This window comes from Pogona vitticeps, chromosome 1, assembly GCF_051106095.1.
Source record: "Pogona vitticeps strain Pit_001003342236 chromosome 1, PviZW2.1, whole genome shotgun sequence".
NCBI classification, from domain to species: domain Eukaryota; kingdom Metazoa; phylum Chordata; class Lepidosauria; order Squamata; family Agamidae; genus Pogona; species Pogona vitticeps.
Genome location: NC_135783.1, coordinates 53,129,031 through 53,147,795, shown reverse-complemented (window position 1 = coordinate 53,147,795; position 18,765 = coordinate 53,129,031). Strand labels below are relative to the sequence as shown.

Here is an 18,765-nt window from a genome sequence, read left to right as displayed (position 1 = left end):
TTTCTGCAACAAGAATTGGAAGAGAGTTACAGGAAAGGAAAATCCTTCTGTTCTCATGACAAAATGTTAGAGCAGAACAAGGACTAGACTTGTGTGTGGAGAGGAGAGGGGAGTAGGTGTTCTCTAGGTCACAGCTTGATGACACCAGAGATAGGTGGCCAATACATAGCTACTCACTGCACATAAGGTCTCCTCACTAAGAAGCCACCACTATTAGGTTTCTGCTTTGGCTCCCCAGTGACAGTCAACACCCCTAGGGACTGTACCTATTTTAGTCTCACTCTGATAAGGGCAAGTTTCCATATCAGTTGTCAGAGAGAAACTGCAAAGAGGGAGGGAAATAAATAATGCCTCCCACTTCCAGAAAATGTAGACTAGCATATTAGTACATGTATTAACTCAGACTAGATGCTGTCTCAGAAGTAAATGTTCTGAGAAACTGTATCATGCATTAATTACAATTTGTGGCTACAATACACTGATACCCATTTACTGAAGTCTGAATGAAACGGCCAACCAGCAGGCTATTTCATGCCTCAAAGCATTTATAGCAAGAGAGGAACGGGAACATATTCAGCGAGGGTGACTCTGTAGCTGGAAAGTTACCCTCCCCACAAGCCTGTTACATTTGGAACAGAAAACGGATCAACATTTTAAATGCCTGAGAAATTCTGATCCCTGTTCCCTTACAACTGTTGAAAATGCAACGCTTACTACTACAATTAAATTAATGCCTCCAACCCTCTAACGAAAACACCCTACCAGTTATTTTTATAATTAAAAACAAAATGCATGTATGCATGACTGAATATTAAATAAACCCTCTATCAGCACCTTCATTTACATGAGTAATAAAGAGTGTGCACAGGCAGCTATAATTTATAATTTGGTAGGTGAAGGGAGGACTAAAATATAGTATAATCGAAAAACATTAATTAGCCTACAGAAGTGTTGTTCCACATGGACTGGCCTTGAAGTCCTTACTCAGTAAAAATGATTTGCCAAGGAAAAAAAGGACATTGGATAAAAATCTACTGTACTTCTATCTATTGAAATACTGCCAAGTTAGCCAACTTTATTTCGAATCACAAAAGAATTTGAGCCAACAGAACAATGGCCCATTGTTCCAATACTGTCTCCAAAGTCTGTTTCTTACTATTCTGCAAAGAAAGAAACAGTCATTTTGATTTATCAGGAAATAATGACAGAAAACAGATACTGTACTTTGGATTGTCATTGGGAAGATGATCAAATCCATCTCTACTGATCCCTGTCGGTAGCAAGAGGCAGGTGCTTGTGAATGCCCACTGCCTTTTAGGTTGCAACCTCTGTATTTTGTCCAAACTGTGTTAGAGGCTTTAAAACCACATTTGCTTCTTCTGCTCCAGTAGTGCACTAGATTGGAAGAGGATGACACAATGTTGGTAAGTAAGAACTAAAACCAATTATTTGTGTCAGCTAGGGTAGGTCCACTGAATCAATAGGATGTTGGTAAGTTAACACTTAAGCCATACAGTATTTATCCAGTGTGTCTTGTCTAAATGGGATGAAGAATTGGATTGAGGCCTACACTTTTAAAAAGATGAATAAAAATCATAGTGTATATTGACAAAGATATCCCGTACCTTAATTCATCTTGTTAATCTAAAGTCGTAAAGTTTGTCAGCTCCTCTTTGAATGTTCACAAATGCTTTAAAACTAGTTTTTTTTTAAAAAAAAATCAGTATTAGCTGAAACGTCACATGGAGGTTTAACCAGAAGTGTTTCAATGCATATGCAGAGTCTGCCCAGACATTTAGCATCCGATCAAAATGGATGACAACTGAGTAAATCTCACTGAACCCAATAAGATTTATTTTTCAGTTTACATGTACATTATAGGACTACAATGTACAATCTGCCCACTATTTACTAGTTAAAAAGTGATCAGGTAGGCTACATCGCATGCTGTACCAAAAGGTTAGTATCGTCAACAGATGCCTCTTCAAACTTTTCTTCCCAGTTACAGAACCAAGTATGTATAACTGTTTCTATAAAATATGTAGATTACACAATGTAACTACCCTACCAAGTCTAATTGTTCTTTGATGATGATGCAAAAACAATAGGGATAGATAAAATTAAAACATTTCTGCAGTTTAAAGCTATGCTTAATCAAAAGTGTTGTTGTTGTTTAGTTCTTACATCATGAACAACTCTTCATGACCCCATGGACCAGAGCACGCCAGGCCCTCCTGTCTTCCACTACCTCCTAGAGTTGGGTCAAATTCATGTTAGCTGCTTTGATGACACTGTCCAACCATCTCATCTTCTGTCGTCCCTTCTCCTCTTGCCTTCATATTTTCCCAACATCAGGGTCTTTTCCAGGGAGTCTTCTCTTCTCATGAGATGGCCAAAGTATTGGAGTCCCACCTTCCGGATCTGTCCTTCCAGTGAGCACTCAGGGTTGATTTCCTTCAGAACGGACAGGTTTGATCTCCTTGCAGTCCAGGGGACTCTCAAGAGTCTTCTCCAGCACCACCATTCAAAAGCATCAATTCTTCGGCACACAGCCTTCTTTATGGTCCAGCTTTCACTTCCATACATCACTACAGGAAAAACCATAGCTTTGACTATGCAGAAATTTGTCGGCAAGGTGATATCTCTCGTTTTTAAGATGTTGTCTAGGTTCGTCATTACATTCCCCCCCCCCCAAGAAGTAGATGTCTTTTAATTTCGTGGCTGCTATCACCATTTGCAGTGATCATGGAGGCCAGGAAAGTAAAATCTGTCACTACCTCCATATCTTCCCCTTCTATTTGCCAGGAGGTGATGGGATCAGTGGCCATGATCTTAGTTTTTGTGATGTTGTGCTTCACATCATTTTTTGCACTCTCCTCTTTCAACTTCATTAAGAGGTTCTTTAATTCCTCCTCACTTTCTGCCATCAGACTGGTATCTTCTGCATATCTGAGGTTACTGATATTTCTTCTGGAAATCTTAATTCCAGTCCAGCTTTTCGCATGATGTATTCTGCATATAAGTTAAATAATCAGGGAGACAATATACAGCCTTGTCGTACTCCTTTCCCAATTTTGAACCAATCAGTTGTTCCACATCCAGTTCTAACTGTTGCTTCCTGTCCCACATATAGGTTTCCCAGGAGATAGATAAGGTGGTGAGGCACTCCCATTTCTTTAAGAACTTGCCATAGTTTGCTGTGGTCTACACAGTCAAAGGCTTTTGCATAGTCAATGAAGCAGAAGTACATGTTTTTCTAGAACTCTCTGGTTTTCTCCATAATCCAGCGCATATTAGCAATTTGGTCTCTAGTTCCTCTGTTCAAGCAAGAAATCCAGCTTATACTTCTGGGAGTTCCTGGTCCACATACTGCTGAAGCCTACCTTTTGTGGATTTTGAACATAAGCTTGCTAGTGTGAGAAATGAGTGCAATTGTACAGTAGTTGGAGCATCCTTTGGCACTGCCCTTCTTTGGGATTGGGTTGTAGACTGATCTTTTCCAATCCTCTGGCCACTGCTGAGTTTTTGAAACTTGATGCCATATTGAGTGCAGCACCTTAACAGTGTCGTCTTTTAAGATTTTAAATAGTTCGAATGGAATGCTATCACCTCCACTGGCCTTGCTAGCCATGCTTTCCAAGGCCCACTTGACTTCACTCTCCAGGATGTCTGGCTCAAGGTCAGCAACCACACTATCTGGGTTGTCTGGGACACCCAGATCTTTCTCAGATAATTCCTCTGTGTATTCTCACCACCTCTTCTTGATGTCTTCTGCTTCTGTGAGGTCCCTATCATTTTGGTCCTTTATCATGTCCATCTTTCCACAAAAGGTTCCTTTAATATCTCCAATATTCTTGAACAGATCTCTGAGTGTTCCCTTTCTATTATTTTCCTCTATATCTTTGCACTGTTCAATTAAGAAGGCCCTCTTGTCTCTCCTTGCTATTCTTTGGAAGTCTGCATTCAATTTTCTGTAACTTTCCCTATCTCCCTTGCATTTTGTTTCCCTTCTCTCTGCTATTTCTAAGGCCCCATTGGACAGCCACTTTGCTTTCTTGCATTTCCTTTTCTTTGGGATGGTTTTTGTTGCTGCCTCCTGTACAATGTTATGAGCCTCCATAGTTCTTCAGGCACTCTGTCCACCAAATCAAGTTCCTTAAATCTGTTCTTCACTTCCACTGTGTATTCAGAAGGAATTTGGTTTAGATTATATCTCACTAGCCCAGTGGTGTTTCCTGCTTTCTTAAGTTTAAGCTTGGATTTTGCTATAAGAAGCTGATGATCAGAATCATAAACAGCTCCAGGTCTTGTTTTTGCTGACTGTATAGTGCTTCTCCATCTTTGGCTGCAGAGAATATAATCAATCTGATTTCGGTATTGTCCATTTGGTGATGTCCATGTGTAGAGTCACCTCTTGTGTTGTTGTAGAAGGGTGTTTGTGATGACCAGCTTGTTCTCGTGACAAACTCTATTAGCCATTGCCCTGCTTTATTTTGAACTCCAAGGCCAAACTTACCTGTTGTTCCTTTTATCTCTTGACTCCCTACTTTAGTATTCCAGTCCCCTATAATGACAAGAACATCTTTCTTTGGTGTCAGTTCTAGAAGGTGTTGTCAGTCTTCATAAAATTGGTCAATTTCAGCCTCTTCAGCATTGGTGGTTGGTGCATAAACTTGAATTACTGTGATGTTGAAAGGTCTGCCTTGGATTCGTATTGAAATCATTCTATCATTTTTTTGAGATTGTATCCCAGTACAGCTTTTCTCACTCTTTTGTTGACTATGAGGGCTACTCCATTTCTTCTACAGGATTCTTGCCCACAATAGTAGATATGATAATCGTCTGAATTGAATTCTCCCATTCCTGTCCATTTTAGTTTACTGATGCCCAGGATGTCAATGTTTATTCTTGCCATCTCCTGTTTGACCACATCCATCTTACCAAGGTTCATAGATCTTACATTCCAGGTTCCCATGCAGTATTTTTCTTCGCAGCCTCACACTTTCCTTTCACTTCCAGGTGAGTCTGCAGCTGAGCGTCCTTTCAGCTTTGGCCCAACCACTTCATTAGCTCTGGAGCTACTTGTACTTGTCCTCCACTCTTCCTCAGTAGCATGTTGTATGCCTTCCGACCTGAAGGACTCATCTTCCAGCGCCATATCTTTTAGCCTTTTGTTTCTGTCCATGGAGTTTTTTTGGCAAAGATACTGGAGTGGCTTGCCAGTTCCTGCTCCAGGTGGATTGCATTTATTCAGAACTCTCAACTATGACCTGTCTGTCTTGGGTGTCCCTGCATGGCATAGCCCATAGCTTCTCTGAATTACTCAAGCCCCTTTGCCACAAGAAGGCAGCAATCTATGAAGGGATAATCAAAATTAGTACTGTAATACATAAAACTGACACACTAAAATCATGTGATTTATACTCTTATTCCTGACATCCTTTGCAAATATTTGTCTGACTATCCAAATAGCTGACATCCTTTGTAAGTTACTTTTAATACATAAATATTTTCTAAGATTTGTAGTTATTATTTTTACAGCCAAAGGCAAAACCTAACACTAATTTAAAAAGAAAAATCATCCCCAAAAGAAATCACTCGTAAAATTAAGGACACATTCATATAGTTCTTGATACATAGGCAGTCTTTTCTATGTTTCATTAAAATGTTAATTTAAGAAACACTGGCTTATCAAGACATAAACCAGGGAATTATCAACCACAAATACTTAGAATAATTCAATCAAAATGACTGCCAAGCATATAAAGGCTTTCACAGGAACTCACAAATTATTTATATACAATAGACAAACTATCTGGTCATGCAGCTATTAGTCAAAAAGTATGTCATCAAACATCTGAGAATTTGTCATGTACCATTCTTTCAATGAGCTTGATTTGTCCTAGGAAAAAGATAGGCAGGTTCTGACCTTTCTCTGTTTAATATGTGATGTCATCCGTTCTACCATGCTTACCAGGCATTTCCCTTGGCCATACAGCCAGCGTGCTATAGAGGTTAGAATGATTAAAATGGAACTCAGGAGATCTGGGTTCAAACCCCCACTTGGCCATGAAACTCACTAGGTGATCTTGGGCCAGTCACCACTCACTCACTCACTCACTCACTCACTCACTCACTCACTCACTCACTCACTCACTCACTCACTCACTCAGAGTGCAACATTCGCCATGAATCCCAGAAATTGCAGTCCACAAACCCACATCTACACGCTTGTACATCCCCCCCCCAACTGCTTTTGTGTTCTTTACCTGTGCTATTGGCTTCTCTTGTCTTGGCTTCCTTTTGTTGTTTTGTTAACAAAAGAAAGCCGCCCAGAGACCTTTGGGTAGTGTGGGCGGCATATAAATAAAATAAATAAAATAAATAAATAAATAAATGATGCTTCCTGGGAGTCACAGTTCTTTGGGAGGCCTAATGAACAGAGAGACTACAACTCCCAAGAGGCCAAAGCCTACAGGCTTGAAGATTTTTGGCTTGTGGACTGGAATTCTTGGAGAATTCAGGGAATTGCGGTGCAAAAATAGAAAAGAGCACACCTTACCAGTCATAGTATCTCAGGAAAGAGGGAGGGCAGTGACGTATGCCACCCTTGACATTTTTAGTCCAGTCGTGTCCGACTCTTGAGGGCGGTGCTAATCCCATTTTTCAAGCCATAGAGCCAGCGCTTGTCCGAAGACAGTGCCCGTTGTCATGTGGCCAGCATGACTAGGGAATGCCGTTTTATTTAGGGACTCATTAATTAGCAGCTATTCACTGCTTCAAGCTGCACCATTGCATTTATTATCATAACATGAATAGATTGGATGATTGTATACTTTGTGTTCTCCTAGCCCCTAACCCTTTTTCTTTCCCCATACTACCCTTTGTATTTCCTACCTTATTCTTAGTTGATAAAAAAATAAATGAAAGAGTATGAAAAAAAGTGCACCACTACACTTACGCTGGTGTGAATATTCAGCTGTTGATTCTGGTGAATGCATTCATACTTTTTTTTCTGTAATTTTATTAATACGGCTCAACAGTTCCTGAATTCGGATTTCAATTTTATGCCATTCCACAAGCTTCTGTACAGATTACTTACTTTCTATCAGGAAAAAAACTTGCAGTTTTCTAACTCAAGAGACATGCAACAGAAATATATGGAGCTGAGAAACCCAATGAATCCTATTTTCTTAAAACTGGCTGAAATTATTCATTGAACTTCCCCCCCCCCCCTTTATATGGTATAACACTGGAAATTTATTGAAAGCCTTAGTAAAATTGCAGGATTGCTTTAAGCAGTTCTACAGCATGATTCTAATTACTGTGACAATTCTAGCCACCAGTGCTCTCCAACTTTAAGTATATGAAGTTGAATCCTTACCTCTCCCTTTGAAAGTACACAGTTTCAGACACTGGAAATACCAGTTAATAGACTTATTGAGAACTGAGTCAATCTAAGCAAGTTTTAGAAGAGGACGCTTGTTAGTTTGTGGTAGCATGTCAGGAAAAACCAAAAAGCAAAAAACAAAATAAAGAACACTGCAGCAACTTAAAGACTAACAGCTATATTTTAATGTGAGCTTTCCTGGACGAGTCAACTTCTTTAGACAAGCAAGAAGACTGTAACAAATAGATAATGTGAAAAATACATGTTAAAGTTGTAGTGGGCAAGAACGCACTTTGGGAGAAGGGAAATCACATCAAAATATTTATGAATAATGATTTAAACCATAATTCATTGTTTAAATTAATTTAATTAACATCGGATCCACTCTGTATATACATATCTTTTTGAGGAACTTAAAGAAGAGTTGATGCCACCATGATTTCGCATGAGGAAAGGAAAGATACCAATGTAACCCATACATAAATATTGGGAGAGCAAAACTGCAGCTCTTAGTTTTGGCTGAAGTTGGCCTAAATTCAACTGTTAGTCCCAACTGGAAGAGATTCACCGAATAGAACTTGTTAAGTTCTAGATTCAGCTGGGACAAACAACTGGATTTAGGACAGAGTACAGTAGGACCTACATTTCTATGGGATTAATATCTGTGGTTTCAATTATCCACAGTCAGAAAATATTAAAAATATTAAAAGAAAAAAATCCAGAAAAAAACTATTTTCACATGTATTACCAGAACTGGCCTCTAGAGGGAGTCAGAGACTGTGCTATGAATATTTTTAGTGAAGCATGGTAATGCCTGTGAAAATAATTTTTCTTGTTTTCCCCCCCCTTTTACCATGCTATGTATGTATGTATGTATGTATGTATGTATGTATGTATGTATGGATGGATGGATGGATGGATGGATGGATGGATGGATGGATGGATGGATGGATGGATGGATGGATGGATGGATGGATATGTATCTGTCTGTCTGTCGGTCGGTCGGTCGGTCGGTCGGTCGGTCTGTCTATCTAGTTTGCTGTTATCCACAGTTTTCAGTATCTGTGGTGGGGCTAGGAACCAATCACCAGCAGATATGGGGGTTCTACTATAAACCCCAAAGTCCCCACCATTTTGAGATTCTTTTGATTAGGGTTTCCTATTTGGGGATCTGGTGCTACTCCAAAAAAACCTGGTGGCAAGGCAAGGAGAAAGGAAAGACTGGCAAAGGCCACCATGGTGGTGGCACTAGCAGCAAAATATGGACAGGAAAGACTCTCCATCCAAATTCTCCAGTGATTCAGCTTTACCCCCTAATACAGGTACTGGATTCTAGCTACCTATGATTATCAACACATCCTGCTTTGTGTGTGATCAGCTTCCTCCTGGAAACTTGCATAAAAGTTTTCAATTTCTCCTTCTTCAACATCTCTAGTTGGAGCACAGACATGAATGGTAGTTAGGCTGCTAAGTTTTCACTGGGAGGGCATTGTGCAGTCTGCATAATTAAACTATAAACTGCCCAGAGACTGCTTTAAGTACTATGGGGCAGTATATAAGCAGCACCCTTTCTTTTTGCTTTATTTTTTCCAAGAAATCTGACTGGTATTATTTGGTCAGACTTTGCATTATAGTCCCTAACTACATGAGCTGTATATTGCCTCACTATTAGAACCACACAATTTCTTCTGATTTTGTCATTTCCAGAGGGAAACCTCCATCGTGGACACTGATTGTTTATGCAATAACATCATGCATCTAGTATTTTTGGCTTTCTTTCTCTACCTGTCTTACCATGTATACTAAGTTTCATATTTTATATAAAATATAGTATAGTTGTGCCAGAAATGATGAAAAATGTAACTTGAAAAATGAAAAGGAACTATGATTTATTGAATTTAATGAAAAAAATTATGTAATGCTATACAGGTGGGGAAAATGACATTTTACTATAACAGACTACATTGATCCAAGGCTCACAGCATATAAAATGACCAATCTTAAAAGCTAGAGGTAACCTTGTTCTACAGAATGGAGCTAATATAGCATGCTTTGGGCTATCTATCAGTCTGAGGCTTCAAATATTTGAGATCTATATGTGTATTTATAACACATAACCAAGAGGAAAGTGACCAGAAACAGTTCTTATTTCTTGTGAAATCTACAGCAACAACAAGCTGTTATACTTGGACCAATAAGAAAATTTCTTCATTTAGCCATCTTCCCAGGAAACTGCTGTAAAGAAAATTTATACAGCAGGTAGATTATAAATCAGTACAAAGCATAAAGATATTCCATCTGACATGTATAGAGGCTCTGAGTAATGTTGGGCTTTGAAGGCAAGGACAAGATAAAACTGAATATATGATAAAAACAAGAACAAAATTAATTCTCAACAGAAGAATGACTCAGAATAAGATTAAGATTATAAATTGGGGTCCATGTTTTTAAGAACTCTGTTTACCATGAAAACTTTGGCTACATTTAGGTGACGGACCTTTCACTGAATTGTTATGAAAAATAAAGAAATTATACAAATTCTTAAACATTATTATTAAAAATGAAAGATAATGAAAAGTGCTAATACAGATGACAAGACATTAGGCACTGTTATAAATCTTGAATTACTGGAATTCTATTCCTTGTTACAGTAGCAGATCACAATAAAACCATTAAAAGGTGTTCCCTTAAAACTCCACAAATTAATCAGATAGTTTAATTAATCTATGATTGCTTATCAAAAACCAAATTAAAATGCAAAATTACTTCATTGCAATTTGTGTGTGTGTGTATTATCTTGTCTTATGAACCTTTGGAATATACGTTCCCAGAAAATCTAGGATTACAACTCCCATAAATCCTTCAGGCTTTGAGAAGTTTTAGTCCAAGAACATCTGGGAATCCAAGGTTGGGAACCACTGATCTAAAGAATAAACAACTGAACAAAAAACAACAAACTCACTTCTTTAAAATAGAAGGGGATATTCTATAAATTATTTTTGAGACTCAGTAATAAAAAAGTAATATAAATATTTAGAATATGCACAAAATATGCCCTTAAGCTCCCCAAATAAAAAACTAATTTGCAGTTGCATATTACACAAATTATTATCCATATTTTAATACTTATTTCTTCCTCATAGGATTCATTGTCATTATAAATTTGAGAAAGTAATCATTTATCTTTAACACAGAAATGAACACTGAGAATGAGATGCCTGTTATGTTGCTATAGTTTCCTCGTTTGCCCCTTTACATACCGAGAATTTTCCTTTGGCACATATTAATATTTATAAGAAGATCTGAATTTTTATTTTACATATGAAAACAGCAAACTCAGTTGATGTTTTCAGGCTTTTAGACTCATCTTTATTCTGAAAAGATTTTGTTCCAAAATAGCAATATTGTTAATATAGTTTTACATATCACTAGTAAAGCTTTTAAACTTTTTAAAATTCAAAACCCATCATTACTCAATAGGTAAAAGCAGCTTAGGGAACAAACACTTTATCTTTTTGTGAATTAGACTGGTGTAATGCCCAAAACTCTGATGCAGAACATTATCTCACCTCAGCCATTAATTCCTTACATGGTTATGGAAAAGGCCCCAATTCTTCCTTTGTCAACCCTTCCCCCCATGCCACCTGTAATACAGAATAATAATTCTGTTCTTCCTTATAACTATGTTGTGAGATTGTCTGACAAAGTACTGTATGCTAAATGCTTGGAAAACTTAAAATATAATATATATTCCACTAAAATCCCAGTAACTGTTATAGTACCAGTGGACCATTTAAAGGGGAATTGGAGCAGATTACCAAACACTCCCCCCCCCAGTCAAACAGATAAGAAAAAGCCACCAGCTACCAGCTTATATTTTGTCTGCTTCTGAGTGCGAATATGAATAAATTAAGTCATTATCCAGACAATACAGAACTATTTTGGGTAGGAAAACTAACTACTCAGAAGGGCACAACAGGTCAGTCAAACAAGATGTTGATGAGAATGCTTAATGTCTACAAATAACCTATTTTCCTTTCCCACGAAGATATATACATCTGCTATCATATCTGCAAATTAAGCCCATGTTTATCTCCCAGTGACCAACCCCAAAACAAGACAGGGTAAATGCAAAATACATAAGTGCAAGGACAGATCCTATTCACTGAGAAATCCTGGTCATGTAAATTACACAGCAAAAGACAATTTTTCAGAAATTAAATATTTCCTAGTTCTGTCCCGAGGCAATCTTGGCTCCTGTGTAATCTCTTTCACCATCAGGCACCTACAGGATGCCAGACTTAGGCTATCAGTAAAAACTTATTAACTGTTAAAGCAGTACAACAATCAAACTTTAGGAGGTGGTGATGTGACGTGTGCCATGACGTCACCTGCCTGTCTTGGCTAAGGCTGGAGTTTCCTAGCCTATGGCAGGGCAGGAGGTGGGTCTTAAAGGGGTGGAGTTTTTGTATATAAGGGGGGAGTGCAAAGAGGGGAGAGTTAATTAGAGAATTAGAGAGTGGGAGAGTGAGAGAGGGCTTAAAAGAAGATCTGTAGACAGGGTTAGATATAGGTTAGGTAATTGATTAATTGAGTGTTAAGTAACAAAGAACTGTGCAGGGTTAAGGTCTGAGAAATATAGTGTGACAAGTGATTCTTTTACTCAGTGATTTCCATTTTATTTTTGTATTCAATAAATCATCATTTTTATTTTGAAATCCATACTAAGTCTGAAGTGTCAGGTTTATGTGTGGTTGGTGGCAGCGAAGTAGTGTGTGTGTGTGTGAAGGATCGTGATCTGTCATCTCTTGTGGTGACGTAGGAGGAGGTGGCAGTCGCGACAGGTGAATGCTCCAACGCTGAACTAATTCAAGAGAACACTGGACAACCACCTGTCAGGCCTGCTTTGATTTGGATTATTCCTGCACTGAGCAGGGAGTTGGACTCGATGGCCTTACACAGGACCCTTTCAACTCAATTATTCTATGATTCTGCCATTGGAGGAAGTCTGGAAATTGCCACCACTCGTCAAGTAACCCTCGCAGCAGCGATTTTCCGTAATTAAATATTTCCTTCTCCCTTCCCATGGCCCCCACAGATTCCTAACAATGAAAGGGATTACAAGACAGATGTGGGTGCCTCAAAACAGTAACAGGAAATGGCTGAAATCCTGTTGTTCAGCATAGTAAGTCACAACTAGAGCAGGCTCGTTGAATCAATGGAAATTACAAAGGAATCAATTCACCAAATTGCTGTTGATTCAGTTGGCCTGTTCTAGGTGCAACTTAGTATGTTGAGCAACAGGATTTCAGTAACTGTTTAATTTTTGAAAAATGCTACATAACTTACAGGATTTCAGCTAATGATTACCGATCACATTAGCAGGGAAGAAATTAACATTGTTAAAGACTGTCTATTCATTGGTTCAATCATCAATCAAAATGGAGACTGCACCCAAGAAATCAGAAGGTCCAGATTTGGAAGGAAAGCTATGAAGGAACTAGAGAAAATCCTTAAGTATAAGGATGTGCTGCCGAAAACAAGAACAATAATCCATTCTATGGTATTCCCAATTACTGTACTTGTATAGATGTGATAACTGGGCAATGAAGAAAGCTGACAGAACAATATTGATTCATTTGAAACAGCGTCGGAGAGCTTTATGGATATGATGGACCACTAAGAAGACAAATAAGTGGATTTAATCATATCATGTCCGAATCTCACTAGAACCTAAAATACCTTAAACTGAAGGTATAGTACGGTTGTTGTGGGTTTTTCGGGCTCTTAGGCAGTGTTCTGAAGGTATAGTATTTTGGACATTTCGAAACAGTATAAGACCCATTAGAAAGGCTATAATGCTACAAAAAGTGGAAGGCAACACGAAAAGAGGAAGATCTAGGCTGAGATTGACTCAATAAAGAAAGTCATTCGTTTGCAAGATCTGAGCAAAGTTGTTAAATTAAAAAACTTTTTGAGGGTCATTAATTCATCGTTGTAAACAACTCAATGACCCATTCCAACAACATACTGCACCCATTGCAGTGCTTGCTAATTTGCTTCCAAATCCAATTTAAAGTATCTTTTTAAACTGTTGAATGTTTTCAATATACAATGGTGCCTCGCAAGATGAATGTAATTTGTTCCGCGAATAGCGCTGTCTTGCGAAAAGCAGCTTCCCATAGGAATGCGTTGCAATGGGAACCTCACAAGACGAATGAATTTTTTCGTCTTCCGAAGCATCGGTCTCGGGGGGGGGGGAATTGTCTTGCGAAGCATGGGCATAGAAGCCGTCTTGCGAGGCACCATAGCAATCGAAAAAACCATTGGTCTTGCGGTTTTTTAGTCCTGCAAGGCACAAAATATGCCTTCTCTTACTGATACTTTAAATTCATTGTTATTATTATTGTATTGTGGAAATTTCCTTGAGAAGACATTTATCCTTAAAGGCAGCCTGTTCATCTTTTACAAAATAAAAAATGTATTTTCAAATTAGTCAGCCCTTTCTTGTAATTTTTTCTATTACTAAAACCCAAACTTAACACTTCCACTAAGTACTCAGTATATGTCTCAATTGGTTCATCATAATGGCTGAGATGGCTTTATGTCCAAAAACTAGTCCCTCTTATGGAAAAACAATCCTGTAATCTTTGTCAGCATTTTCTTGACCATAGCACTGTGTGATTATTGGTACTACTAAAATTACAAAATCAGGTCACATTTCATGTTTAAAAGAAGCCTTTTAAAAAGCCAAGGAATTACCTTTTTCAGTGTTAATGTACTGCCATCTACTGGAGATTTATTGAAAGACACAAAGTATCCATCACAAATTACAGTACAGGCCAACTAAAAAGGCACAAAAAAGTGTACAAAAGCACAACAGAAGTGTAAGCCTTTAAGAATATTATCTCTATCAGATTAAGTGAAGAGTTAGGAAATCTTTAAATTTAGTAATTATACCTTTTCAGGTTTATTTTTTATAAAGATATGGTCAACTACCTCCCAGAGTAACCTTTGGTCTAGATGGGCAGGATAGAAATCCAATAAATAAATAAACTTTACTGCCAACGCTTTCCATATATTTTTGTTCTGAGATTTTCAACATACCCTGGAAATCTTCAGTTAGTGAGGGCAGATATGAATGGACTGAATGAAGCATTAGTCCCAACTGTCTTACTTTCTAAACAGCCTACTAAATGGTTGCATAGTGGGGCGGGAAAAGATCAAACCTATCCTAAATTTTTGAAAAGCATTACTAACAGCTAGGCTCTGTGGGGAGCAGAAGAGCAGTGAATAGAGGATTTATTCTGATGTGAAGAAGCAGGGGTGGGGGGTGACTACTGAACCTATTTGAATGATGAAATGATCAAAATGGGGAACAGGATCAAGTGACCAGAGTAAAACATCCTGCCCTCCAAAATAAGAGCAATTCAGGGTCGCATGGTTGGCTACAAGAGGAGATACAACCAAAAGTCATTCTCCTCTGTATCCTATTTCTGCACCTCAAAACCTTTTTTCTTCTTGCACTCTGCATGAAGACTTCTTCTGGCACTTTTCCCATTGACTAGCTGCCCAGGTGTTGGGAAGTTGTACTGTTTGTTTTCCTTCCACTTCCACTTTTTAAATTGTTTAATATTGTAAGATGCTCCTGTGGAGGAGAAAGGTAGGATATGTTTTAAATAAATAAATAAATAAATAAATAAATAATATCTGAAGTGCAGCTACCAGTCAGTGTCAATAAAGTATTTATTTAACACATTTTTATCAGATTTCTGCCCAGCAAGGCTCCAATATTGGCCAAACTAGACTGACTCAACGTGCTACACTTATGTGCTTGGTCTGATCTTTCCGTCAGGCTAGATTTTCTTCGATTTTTTTAAGGAAAAAAGGCATCCAGGAAACCACCATCATCCTCATCATCCCTCCTCACAGGCCGACATCTGCGGCTGCCCAAATAGCCCAGCCTGTCTCCCGCGCCTGTACAGAGCCATGACTGGTAGCGCGTGGCAGGAACTCAGCCGGGGAAATCCTACCTCCACACCCACACTCCCCCAAAAAAACAACAACCCACAAATCCCCGCCGCGGCTGACGGCAACGCAGGAGGGCCACGCTCCGCAGCCCTGGCAAGCGGGACCTCGGCCCTTGCAAAAGCGAGACAACCGCCCTTGCTTCGGGGCTTAAACAGCGAGCACGCGGAGCAGCAAGTTTCGGTGCGCGGTGATGCCCGGGCGAGGTGGCCGTTGCTGGGAAGCTGTGAGGAGGGGGGGGGAGGAAGGAAGGAAGGGCGGCTCAGCCAATACCTGCTCAGGCAGCGCTCGCACACGCCTCCGAGGCGCTTCTTGGTGACGACGTAGGCCAAAGGCTCCGCGCAGTAGAGCAACTCGCCCGGCTTCACCGGCCTCAGGAGGCGCAGGCCGTTGCCTTTGCCCGGGCTGGCAAACTTCTCCATCGCCGCTTTCACCGACGAAAGAAACTAAACGGAGAAGACCCAGAGCCAGCCACCCTTCCCGCCTCTGAGCCCACGTGACGCCCTGTGTTGAGCCGTCGGAACCATGTTTAGTAGGGGCACGGGCGGCGTCCGGTCTCTTTGGCGCCCCCTCCCGTTACCTGTTCAAGGAAATGACTCGTTTGGCCAGTGTATTGGCTGTTAAAAAGCGCGAGCGACGGGGTTTTATTTTATAAGAACATTTTATATGCTCCAGTGACAGGTGGTTAGATATCCTCTGTTTATAGTCATCCATTTAAAGATGGAGCCTGGGCCGTGTTTGGAAGGTCTCCCACCTACCTGCCCAGTGCGAGTCAGATTTAAATAGGAGAAACCCCATCCACTTTTTTGAGCAGCTGCACAGCGGATTCTGCGGACAGGCAGCGTGAGGCATTTTCTTCCCAGGACCGGATGCCGGGAGAGGGCAGCAAAGTATATTAGATAAGAGGGCGGAACAAGATGTTGGGCTGGCCTCCCACGCCCCCTTGCCGTTAGTAGTCCCACATCTGGGAAACCACGTGTTGCCTTCCTCTGCTGTAGCCCTTAAGCTAGCGCACCACGCACAGGTTCAATCGTAAACTATCTCAGTGGTTCTCAAACTGGGGCCCCCAAATATTCTTGGACTGCAGTTCCTATAAGTCTTCACCACTTGCTGTGCTGGCCAGGATTTCTGGGAGTTGCAGTCCAAGAATATCAGGGGACTCCAGTTTGAGACCATTGCTCTATCGTATTTAAAGTGTAGGGGGCATTCAACTCATAGTTCAGTAGCTATTGTGGGTAGAATAAGAAAAGGAGCCACCTTGTTTTTCCTCTAAAGCAGCCAAACACTGACCAGCTTGTCCTAGATGTACAGTACATTGCTAGGCATGCAATGGGGGGGGGGGAGGCTTACTTAGGAAAGAAAGGGCCAATACTGTTTGCTTTGTCCTCTTATGCTTTTAGATTTGGTATGGCTTGCACAAGGTATCAAGGACCAAAATGATGAGAAGTTCATTGGGGAGGGGCAGGAAGCACAGGTTGATCGATGCGGCCAATATGTTGAAGGGCAGAGTTGGTTAGAGCTATCTATTAGCAAGAGGAACTAGAGACCAAATTGCTAACATGCACTGGATTATGGAGAAAGCCAGAGAGCTCCAGAAAAATATCTACTTCTGCTTCATTGACTATGCAAAACCCTTTGACTGTGTGGACCACAGCAAACTATATCAAGTCCTTAAAGAAATGGGAGTGCCTCACCACCTTATCTATCTCCTGAGAAATCTCTATGTGGGAAAGGAAGCAACAGTTAGAACTGGATATGGAACAACTGATTGGTTCAAAATTGGGAAAGGAGTACGACAAGGCTGCTTATTCAACTTATATGCAGAATACATCATGCGGAAGGCTAGACTGCAGGAATCCCAAGCCAGAATTAAGATTTCCAGAAGAAATATCAACAACCTCCGATATGCAGAAGATACCACTCTGATGGCAGAAAGTGAGGAGGAATTAAAGAACCTTGTAATGAGGGTGAAAGAGGAGAGTGCAAAAAACAGTCTGAAACTCAACATCAAAAAAACTAAGATCATGGCCACTGGTCCCATCACCTCCTGGGAAATCGAAGGGGAAGACATGGAGGCAGTGACAGGTTTTACTTTCTTGGGTTCCATGATCACTGCAGATGGAGACAGCAGCCACGAAATTAAAAGACGGCTGCTTCTTGGGAGGAAAGCGATGACAAACCTTGACAGCGTCTTAAAAAGCAGAGACATCACCTTGCCAACAAAAGTCTGAATAGTCAAAGCTATGGTTTTTCCTGTTGTGATGTATGGAAGTGAGAGCTGGACCATAAAGAAAGCAGACCGCCAAATAATTGATGCCTTTGAATTGTGGTGCTGGAAGAGGCTCTTGAGACTCCCCTGGACTGCAAGGAGAACAAAGCTTTCAATTCTAAAGGAAATCAACCCTGAGTGCTCACTGGAAGGACAGATCCTGAAGCTGAGGCTCCAATACTTTGGGCATCTCATGTGAAGAGAAGTCTCCTTGGAAAAGACCTTGATGTTAGGAAAGTGTGACGGCAAGAGGAGAAGGGGATGACAGAGGATGAGATGGTTGGACAGTGTCATCGAAGCAACCAACATGAATTTGACACAACTACGGGAGGCAGTGGAAGATAGGAGGGCCTGGTGTGCTCTGGTCCATGGGGTCACGAAGAGTCAGACACAACTAAACGACGATGATGAAACGATCTATTAGCAAAGCAAAAAGCAGCAGAGTTAACTTGAGGATTCACTCCGACATCAGAGGGGTTAGAACAATGCACTTTCTCCTTGGAAAATAAAGCATATTCAGACTTATGCTAAGAAAAGAAGAGAGCTTGTGTTGTGTTGAGAAATATATTGAGATAGAAAAGATAACAATTCTACTTCTAGTAACTAGAAGTTTAGAATCATCAGTCTGCAGTTTTGAGGGATATATCAGCATGAACTTACTATGAAAAAAGCAAATGTCAAGTTTGGGAGCATTACAAAAGGAATTAAAACAAATGAAACAATGATGTCTTCATGCTGGAACACTGTGTGTGATTCTGATCACTATACCTATTCTGTAGCCAAAATCCTCGTGGTGTTGGAACAGCTACCTTAAAAGGATAGGTTACACTAAAAACATTTTTTCAAAAAGTCTTTTTTTCACATTAATGTTTGATAACTTTACTCTGAAACAATGTCAACATCTGTGTTTTATTGTTTTAGATTATTATAAACTACAGAAACACCCTGTGTGTAGATCAGTGGTTTCTAACCTTTTTTGAGTTGCAAACCCCTTTTATAACAGCCAAGTAACCTGCAACCCTCCTGCCTTGTTTGCATAAAAAGGCATTTTTTATGGGGCAAAGTCATCCCTTCTCAG

At 40.0% G+C, this 18,765-nt stretch overlaps 1 protein-coding gene across 3 annotated transcripts in view; it reads right to left on the bottom strand.

Moving 5' to 3' along the window:
- Positions 1-16,346, bottom strand: part of SMYD3 (SET and MYND domain containing 3) — a 506,262-nt gene extending 489,916 nt beyond the window's left edge. For 2 of the 3 annotated variants that reach the window (XM_020787921.3, XM_072992853.2), the window contains exon 1: positions 15,692-16,346. In XM_020787921.3, the coding sequence (XP_020643580.3) occupies positions 15,692-15,840 (149 nt within the window). In that variant the 5' untranslated portion in view covers positions 15,841-16,346. Of the gene's footprint in view, positions 1-14,892; positions 14,983-15,691 lie in introns of those variants that run through there. The other variant, XM_072992847.2, reaches the window with a different exon arrangement.
- Positions 16,347-18,765: the final 2,419 nt, after the last annotated feature.